General features: G+C 33.2%; 1 protein-coding gene across 1 annotated transcript; it reads left to right on the top strand.

The window, feature by feature from the left end:
* Positions 1 to 4,397: 4,397 nt before the first annotated feature.
* On the top strand, positions 4,398 to 5,917 carry LOC105176078 (polygalacturonase-like). The gene is made up of 4 exons (XM_011098777.3): positions 4,398 to 4,545; positions 4,644 to 4,958; positions 5,046 to 5,564; positions 5,667 to 5,917. The coding sequence occupies exons 1-4, from the start codon at positions 4,420 to 4,422 to the stop codon at positions 5,910 to 5,912; spliced, it is 1,206 nt and encodes a 401-aa protein (XP_011097079.2). The 5' UTR covers positions 4,398 to 4,419; the 3' UTR covers positions 5,913 to 5,917.
* The last annotated feature ends 4,519 nt before the right edge of the window (positions 5,918 to 10,436 follow it).

Consider the following 10,436-nt stretch of genomic DNA (forward strand, 5'->3'; position numbering starts at 1 on the left):
CCGTATAGGACTCAACCTAAGCAAGACCGTGGTACACTCATTTGGAAAATAAAAATCAGATCTGATGCTCAAATGGTTGAAATCAGAAGAGGTTCGAGAATGGTATTATTTTGAAACACTGGTTTTTGTTCGTATGTCATCAAGATTTCTGGAGATCTAAAAACTTCCAAAATGGATTACTAGGGTAGTATGTGATGCATGGTAAAACAATCTCCACTTAAAATGTGGAGATATTTTTGAGCTAAAGTTCATTTCAGCAGCCCTAGGAATCGCGGGAAAGGGTCTCATCCAACAATTATTAAATTGTAGAGACCTGACATGGTAGCCTTTAACAAAGTCACGGCTGCCACAGGAGAAACTCCTCTAGTACATCCCTTAGCGAAGATGAATATCTACCAGAAGAGTTTATGAAGTCTGGGTCTGTCTCACTGAGATGGATAAAGTCAAGTATCCATTTTAAATATTTTTCAATAAATTAAATAGATCATTCATGTTGAACTATATGACAGGGAAGAGCACTGAGTCTATAGAGAGCGTATTCGAGAAGAAAAGAATGCTGGGAGAATAAGCTACATACAACGGAGACTACCAGGAAGCATGCCTGCAACATGATGCATGTGGGACAATGGAATAAGCACATATGCCCTGGCTGCGAAAAACAAGTAAATCCTTATTCAAAATTAAAATTCGCGTAACCCAAAAAACCCAAACCAAACCAAAAAAGGGTAAAAAAGGAACTAATTTTTCAAAACGAGGTAAAAACCTCAAAATGTGAAAAAACAGAAGGAGGACTATCGGTAGAAGATGAGAAGAAAGCCAGCAATAAAAAAAGTAAAGGATACCAGTAGGCAAGCACATGGTCGACAAGCCATAATGACCCAGTTGGAAAGTGAAAATCCAAAATAGGTGACGAACTCAATAACACCATCTAAAATAAGTTTGAATTCCGTGAGCTATTATAAATAAGGAGCATGGAAGAAGATGGGGATCATCGAAAATTTTCTCCAACTCGTCAACCGATTATATTTTGAGTCTTTTAATGTTCTTAGTGTTAGCAATTTCAGTTCATGGGGATTTTCCCTACGAATGTTGTCCTCTTCATTATGAGAGGCTAAATAGTTGTCGCTATGGAGGAAAGAATATCTATATAATATTTCAACTATTTCTTCAACATTCGAGGGTTTTGTTCAACTGGTTAGTCCTAAACCTTGTTAAGTCTCTATTTTGGAGTATCTTTATACCTTAAGGTAGGAAACAAAATAGGGTTATGCTATTTGTTGCTATGGTAGTGTGGTTGGAGGAAGTCCATAAAATCGAGAACTTGAAATATCTAGTGCAAGGTGGTCACACGAGGCATGAAGTTATGGAGGCTTATTTTTGTTTTCGGAAGCATGTTGGACCTAATTTTCTAACATATGGGACTTTTATTCATCAAAACAGCAAAATAATTTGGTCATAGAACTAATAGTGTTAAAATTTTTAGAAGCTTTGGGACTACAAGTTCGGCCACATAAAGCAAGGGACTAAAAGCGAGGATGACCCTATTTAATGGGACCAAAAGTGCAGTTAAACCTTAATTTTATGAATCCATTACACTTAATTAATTAAGTCCAATCAAATATAATTAATCCAACTAATTATTTTTGGGCCATTTTTAATTAATGAATTCAAATTAAGTCTATCTACTAATTAATTAATTAATCCAATTCACTAACTAATTAGCGCAAACCTCTTAAATTAATCAAATTAATTCAAAGGCCAATTCCAAACTTTAATTAATCTAGTTAATTAAATTTTGGATCATCCATCTAATGAACAACTCCACATAAATGGTCCTATCATCTCCCAAAGGGTATAGTTTAATCCAATTGAATGAATTCTCCTCTTTCAGATTTAATTATAAATTGATCCCATCACTTAACATTGATTTGTATGCTACTCTTTAGGTTCGCCATCAATAGACTTGGGCTTGTATTACACAATTAATTAAATTAAATTAAATTAATTATTTTTTATTAATCAATAATAAAAAATAGTATGTTTCCAGGTTTGGCCATCTAGTAACCATCAGTGACACTGGAGACTAGGTGAATAGTGGCGTAAATATTTACGCTATGAGTTCCATACGAGTACGGTCCTATTGCCAATCGTCTTTCGGCCTTAATCTAGGGCATAGAATTAGGCTTTGGTTCCCATTCTTGACTAGACATCCATTCTTCATATTTGAGATCCGTTTACTCTACTGATTGTCGTATAAATTTCCTTCCCCCACAGTCAATCACTGTGGACATAGACTTAAAGAGTCTAAACCATCTCAGAGTGCTTAGGAGATCTTGTTATCATAATACTAACAGGGGATTGATTCTTTCTTGGAATACATCGTCCTCACTACATACTCCGACCTGAACTGGGCAGGGCTTGTAATAGCCATATATATATATATATATATATATATATATATATATATCAACATACTCACCGCTCGCCAAATCTAAGATACAGTCTTCATATATAGACGACTGTCATGATTTTTGATGTTCGGAGACTATCCCGTACTATCGAAATCAAGAATTCCTGTCATACCAACCATTCACTCAATGGTTCCATATGACAATTTTTAACTGACCCACTATCGAAATACTTAGTGCAAGTCTGTATAGGACTCTCGAAGCCCCATCTCGAAATCCTCAACTTAGAATGTTTCAAATCGAATCTCAAAATTTAACTTCATTGTTGCCAACTATGCTTAGCCTAACACCCCTAGTTTAGTTTTTCGGTCTGTGGGTGTTTGTTGTGACTTGAAACACTGTTCAATATAAGTGGTGAAGACAACAAACACTAATGCCTAATAAACATTTACTATGTTCATCATGATAATATTATTTTAGATAAACATTGATGAATAGTTCCCCAAACAGCTAATCCAATTAGCTTTTTGGTCGCATATTCTAACAACCTCCCACTCGACCACTAAGCCAATCACTCATGTCACTAAGAATCTTCTTAGCATGAGCAATCTATGATATTAGCCGGGTCTCATGGGTCTACTATATTTTCTGCTATACCAATTTAAACCTTTTCTCACATAAAAACATCAACAAGGAAGAAATAGAGACTGATTCAAATAAATCTTCAATTGAGTTAGAATAATTACAACTAAGGGGATAGGCTTCAAACCTATGAAAGCCTGTCGTAATTCTTTCGAAGAATGAAAGTGTTAAACAAAATTATGGTAGGATCATACAACTTCATATTATTTTCTAATATGTTTACTACTAGTTTAGTGGTAACATAATTAGTAAATATATGGAGAGTTTACATAAAATTATCCAAGTGCGTACACATAATCTTGGTACAAATAAATACTCCAAACTAAATATATAAAATATCAATTGATTATAACAACAAATTCAAATGTATAATATATATATATTAGATTGTAATTTAGACATAATTAAATAAAATACTAAATTACTGATTATGCTTACTTTTATATAGATATTGAAATACCAAACTTTTATGATGATCTAAAGTTAAAATATGAGATCGGCTTGAGCATAATTCTAATATATTGTAAATATCTGTATATTAACCTAATAAACTATTATAATGTAGTTAAATATATAATAGTATTTAAAATTTAAAGAAAAGTAAAAAAAGACTCACGAGCCGAATCTTAAAATTTCGAATAAAAATACATTGGCATGAGCTCGGCTAATCAAGAAGCAGGCAGCTGGAGCTCGAAATGTTCGAGCTCTAGTTGAGCTTTATATGAGCCAGTTCACCAAGCTTGGGAGCAGGTGTGGCTCATTTTCCACCCCATAAATTAGATATATAGAATTAGATTCATATCTATTTTGCATATCAGGCAAAACTTAGACACTAAAAATAAATAAATAAATAAACCTAATACATTTCATGTTACCCAAACTTTTATAATTAAAAAAATAACTTAGATACTAATTATTATTAATAATAATAAATTTCTATAATATAGTATAATATGAAAATAGATATAAATTAATCTATATTAGTTTTTGTTAGATTCCTACAAAAAGCTAAGTTTGTTCAAAATTCACATATGATAAAACACTAGCCTTAACTCACTTTGGTATATGCAATTAAATAAATTTTTATTTTATCATAGGACTATAATTTATATATATATATATAAAACAGTAAAAAATTAGGCAATGTAAAAACTTTATTCATAGAATTGTTAATTACATGTGTTCAAAGATGGTGCTTTGTAGGTACGACAAACTTGTTCAAAATAAAGTAATCTCTATTCCTGAAAAGTAGTCATGATCAGTAACCGATGGCTCTGAATGGTCTACTATTACTATAAATTCATAATTGATGTATGCAAAGAACTCGAATTATTAACTACATCAACATCAATAAAAACTTTAGAAGGCAATGGCAATAAACTTCATTACAATTCTCTTATTTTTGCCTTTGTTGGCAATAAATGTTAACGCTCAGGGGCCCATGACATATGATATCACAAAGTATGGTGCAAAATCTGGTGGAGATATCAGTCAGGTTTAACCAATACTATCTACCTCATTTATGTGTTCAGTTGATTCCGTTTGTTTTTATGTAAATATATTTGTTGAAAAAAACATGCATTTGCATGTTAGGCTCTAATGGATGCTTGGAAGGAGGCATGCAATTCAACTTCCCCAAGCACAATAGTGGTACCACGAGGAACCTGGTCTCTTAGTCAAGTGAAACTATTAGGCCCCAATAAGGCCCCTCTCGAGCTTCAAGTCCAAGGAACCTTGCAAGCCAATCCTAATCCCGGTCAATTGCCTAATAAAGAAGGTGAATGGATCACTATCAATTATGTCAATTATTTCACCCTATCAGGTGGTGGAGTTTTTGATGGTCAAGGACAAGAAGCCTGGAAGCAAAACGATTGCCACAAAAATAGAAATTGTGCCAAGCTTCCCATGGTAAGTCCTACCTCCCTGTATATCCTCAATTATTTCAAATAGAATAGGTATACAAATTAACAACCCATAATCACATGCTTTGTGCAGAATCTTAGCTTCAATTTCGTCAACAACTCCATAATTCGTGATGTGACCACAAAAGATAGCAAGAATTTCCACGTGAATTGTATATCGAGCCATAATGTGACGTTCCTCCGATTCACAGTTTCAGCCCCTGGAGATAGCCCAAACACTGATGGTATTCATCTGGGTCGTGACACGATGATCAATATCAAAGATTCCATCATAAAAACAGGAGACGATTGTGTCTCAATTGGAGACGAGAGCAAAGAAATTCACATCCAGAATGTAACTTGTGGTCCAGGACACGGTATTAGCGTTGGAAGCCTTGGTGGGTATGCAGAAGAAAAGGATGTGCAGGGGATATATGTGACAAACTGCACCTTCATTGGCACACAAAATGGCGTCAGGGTGAAGACATGGCCCTCTGCCCCAGCAACGTTGACTGTCAGTGATTTGCATTTTGAAGATTTAATCATGGATAATGTTAGCAGTCCCATTATCATTGATCAAGAATATTGTCCACACAATCTTTGCAAAAAAGATGTAAGTTTCTCAATTTGTGATCCAAATTTTCTAACCCTTCATTTAAAAATAATTTAGACTCTTAGTATACTGATTATATTTTATTTGTTGATTATTTTACAGAGACCATCATCTATCAAGATCAGTAACGTCAGCATTAAGAACGTTCGGGGCACGACAAATACTGCAGAGGCGGTGACGTTTATTTGTAGTGGTCTTAAGCCATGCGAGAATGTAGAGGTGGGTGACATTGATCTTACATATAATGGAAATCAAGGTCCTATCACCACCAAATGTGCCAATGTCAAACCCAAATTTGTCGGCAAGCAGAATCCACCAGTGTGTGCCACTACTGCCAAGTCTGCTTAATTAGTTTCTTGCATATCAGTTTCATATACTTTTTAGTTGGGATTAAAATTTTGGTTTTACTTAGCCTTTTAAAGATTAACTACGATTCGTTCGGGCCTTAGGCCTAAGAGATGTGACCCTCATTTCTTTTTGACCTTGGCATGATCAAGGACGTAAAAGTGAAAGTTGAACAGTTGTTTAAGCTGTGAGTTCCGTAGATTCATCTTTTCTATTAAGTAAATTATTGATGCACAGTAAATATATGTGTGACAAACTGAAAGTAATATTAAATTTTTTGATGAATAAAATATTAGGCACCAACTTAAACAGTATAATTATGGGGAACAAATTGTGAGTTTCAGTTATTCAAATAGTTTATTAACATTGCGTCTCTAATTGCATTATTTATAAAGCAGTTATCCATAATTGGTAATCAAGAAATTATACTAATGTACCCACTATATCTTTCACAATACTCATATGGCAACATCAACTAGTAACCTTTTTTAAAAAAAAAAAAAAAAAGTTTAGTGTCTATCTGTACTATAAATAATGTGAAAGCACTCTTTTGGTGTCTCACTTAATTTGTACTATAAATTAAGGAAAAACGTCTCTTTAGTATCTTCCTTATTTTTGGTCTTTTGTTTTTGTTTTTTCTTTTCTTTTGAACAACCTAACTTCCAGCACTACCAGCAATATTAGTTGTGTTCATGCTTATGACTGCTTAAAACGCAATAACAAACCTGGACTTGGAATCACTAAAGATTCCAGCACAACCCGAAGGTCACGGATTTCCGAGGAAAAAGCAATCGATATGAAATAGAGTGGGACAACTCAGGAGCGCGGCGAAAGAGCAAAAAAGCAAAAAATAAAATAAATGAACGATATTTAAAGGGTGTAGCATTGAATCTTCCCGGGCTATCGGTGTATAAACCCAGAAATAAGAAAGTAAAATATCCATGTTATAGGCTATGGAGAAAATGAGAAGCAATATTTAAACGATAAACATTACTCTGGTCATTTTCTTTAATCTGTTACATGCATTCAACTCCTTTCCGGTGTACGTCCACATAAGATTTCAACATAGGAGACCTCTAATATCGTCCACACGACCACAAGGAATATGGAAGTTGTCCTCGTGCTTGGAAGAAACAAATCTAGTCAACTAGGTTACTTCCTTATCTCTACCAACTTTCTATGACTCCTCCACTACTACTCATGGCCAAAACGATCAACCCCAATCAAACCCTAGCAACCGTTTTTACTCTCTATATAAGGTAGGTTGACCTAGAAAACATCAACATGGTGCATTTGGTCGGACTAGATTATTTTGCCCAACAAATTAAATTGAGCCCAATAACAAACTCAGTTGGGCTTATTATTTAATTTAGTTAAATTAAATATCCAATAGAAAAAGCAAAAAATGCAAATAATTAATTTAATGAAAAATAGCATATGTGGTCCCCTAGGTTGGGGTAGTTCTAACTTGGGTCCTTTACTTTTCAGACCAATAGATTTAGTCACGTAACTTTTGTAAAAATAACATTTAGTCCAATTTCATTTCTATATGCATCCTAATTCCATTCTCATTCCAAATGGTATAAGCGAATAGGCTTATTGAAGTAAAACTTGTTCATATTACATATTTGATAAATTAACCACTAATGGATGAGAGTTCAAAGTATGGAATCAAATGAAAGTACAAGTTACAATGACAACAGGGAATATTTTCAAATCTTGGAAGCACATTAAAGGAATTTTCTTATGAAAATTCTTGAAAAATTTGACAATAGTCTGAGAAGGATTAACTCAAGTCTTATAGAGGAAAAGGGAAAGGCGAAGGAGATTTCAGAGCCTAAGATCCGAAAGGATCTAATGTTTGAAGGTATCAGATCCATAAAATAATTGAGGTATCAAGGGTAGATATATCGAATCTATAGGAGTTTGCAGAATCCTTTTCCGAACATGGGATTATGGATTCGGTCAGTGTCCAAAATAACGAAATCACTCTAGCACTACCATCACCCGAGGGAAGTACAGGTTCAAATGATCCTTTACTAGATCATCCAATCAGAGAAAGTACGGATTTCTATACCAACACCATCCCGATCTTTCTGCGAACTAGATTAAGAAAAAATCTAGGACGAAATTCCATAATAGTGCCTAAAAATTACACCTTGGGTAAGGAAAACGCTCCAGCCTTCAATATCCTTATGGCACTATACTCAACCTAGATGTTATTGACTTCCGAAACATTGAGAAACTGACTGACGAATGGGTTACAATCCTTAATATAACAACAACTACGTTCAAACTCGATGAGGAAAGCTTCATGCGACTATCGGCATTAAGCTTGGAGAATTCTATCAAGATCGATTGGGATAATACCCCTGAAGACACCAAAGTAAGTATCCTAGCTGGAGAGCTAAATAGCATAATTGTTAAAAGACTAAAAGGGATCATCATGGTACATTTCACTAGAGATGGATATTTCGAAAAAGTAGAGCTGAAAAGCTAGAGACTACTCACAATCTCTTTTTGGCGTCAAACTAAGGAATATTTCTGAAGTAGATGAATATATATTTACTGATTTTGTAAGTTTTTCTTTTAGAGTGGAGTAGCAACAGAAATAGCTACCACTTGCAAAGCTCTATAGTCCATGGAAGGAATGTTAATGCAATCATACAAGGTACCCAAAGGACAATTGGATTCATTTGCAAGAAGAATGTATTTCCTCAAATACTAACTAAGGAATTGTTGTTATCCAACATTCATTAATAAAATACAGAGAGAGATTGAGAGGTAACATCAAAGAACCCTTCTCTATTGTGATAATGATAATTTTTCAATAATTATAGGATAATCGAGCAAGCCAAGTAAGAGGAAGAATCAGAATAGTGACCCCTACCCCAGGAGTGTCCAAATCAAAGACGAAATCATAAAAATCTGGATAGAAAATAGGACCAATAAGAGTTTGATCTGAAGGATCAAGACAAACAAAAGTGAGATCCACGGAAGAACCACTATAAAGAGAACTTTCAGACGAGCCAATATTAGAGCCAATAAAAGTTTGAAGGACAGGAATTGCTGGACATGCGGAGTGAAAGGACATATGTCTCTAGACTGCGCATAGAAATGTGGTGAATTACTAAAATTTCAAGCCATCGACGACATCCTAGATGCAATTTACTATGGTGATTTGGTACCCATATACCAATTTAAACCTTTTTCTCACATAAAAACATCAACGAGGAAGAAATAGAGACTGATTCGATTAAATCTTCAATTGAGTTAGAATAATTACAACTAAGGGGATAGGCTTCAAACCTATGAAAGCCTGTCGTAATTCTATCGAAGAATGAAAGTGTTAAACAAAATTATGGTAGGATCATACAACTTCATATTATTTTCTAATATGTTTACTACTAGTTTAGTGGTAACATAATTAGTAAATATATGGAGAGTTTACATAAAATTATCCAAGTGCGTACACATAATCTTGGTACAAATAAATACTCCAAACTAAATATATAAAATATCAATTGATTATAACAACAAATTCAAATGTATAATATATATATTAGATTGTAATTTAGACATAATTAAATAAAATACTAAATTACTGATTATGCTTACTTTTATATAGATATTGAAATACCAAACTTTTATGATGATCTAAAGTTAAAATATGAGATCGGCTTGAGCATAATTCTAATATATTATAAATATTTGTATATTAACCTAATAAACTATTATAATGTAGTTAAATATATAATAGTATTTAAAATTTAAAGAAAAGTACAAAAAGACTCACGAGCCGACTCTTAAAATTTCGAATAAAAATACATTGGCATGAGCTCGGCTAATCAAGAAGCAGGCAGCTGGAGCTCGAAATGTTCGAGCTCTAGTTGAGCTTTATATGAGCCAGTTCACCAAGCTTGGGAGCAGGTGTGGCTCATTTTCCACCCCATAAATTAGATATATAGAATTAGATTCATATCTATTTTGCATATCAGGCAAAACTTAGACACTAAAAATAAATAAATAAATAAACCTAATACATTTCATGTTACCCAAACTTTTATAATTAAAAAAATAACTTAGATACTAATTATTATTAATAATAATAAATTTCTATAATATAGTATAATATGAAAATAGATATAAATTAATCTATATTAGTTTTTGTTAGATTCCTACAAAAAGCTAAGTTTGTTCAAAATTCACATATGATAAAACACTAGCCTTAACTCACTTTGGTATATGCAATTAAATAAATTTTTATTTTATCATAGGACTATAATTTATATATATATATATAAAACAGTAAAAAATTAGGCAATGTAAAAACTTTATTCATAGAATTGTTAATTACATGTGTTCAAAGATGGTGCTTTGTAGGTACGACAAACTTGTTCAAAATAAAGTAATCTCTATTCCTGAAAAGTAGTCATGATCAGTAACCGATGGCTCTGAATGGTCTACTATTACTATAAATTCATAATTGATGTATGCAAAGAACTCGAATTATTAACTACATCAACA

This window comes from Sesamum indicum, linkage group LG13 (genome assembly GCF_026168435.1).
Source record: "Sesamum indicum cultivar Baizhima isolate 11 linkage group LG13, ASM2616843v1, whole genome shotgun sequence".
In the NCBI taxonomy this organism is placed as follows: Eukaryota; Viridiplantae; Streptophyta; class Magnoliopsida; order Lamiales; family Pedaliaceae; genus Sesamum; species Sesamum indicum.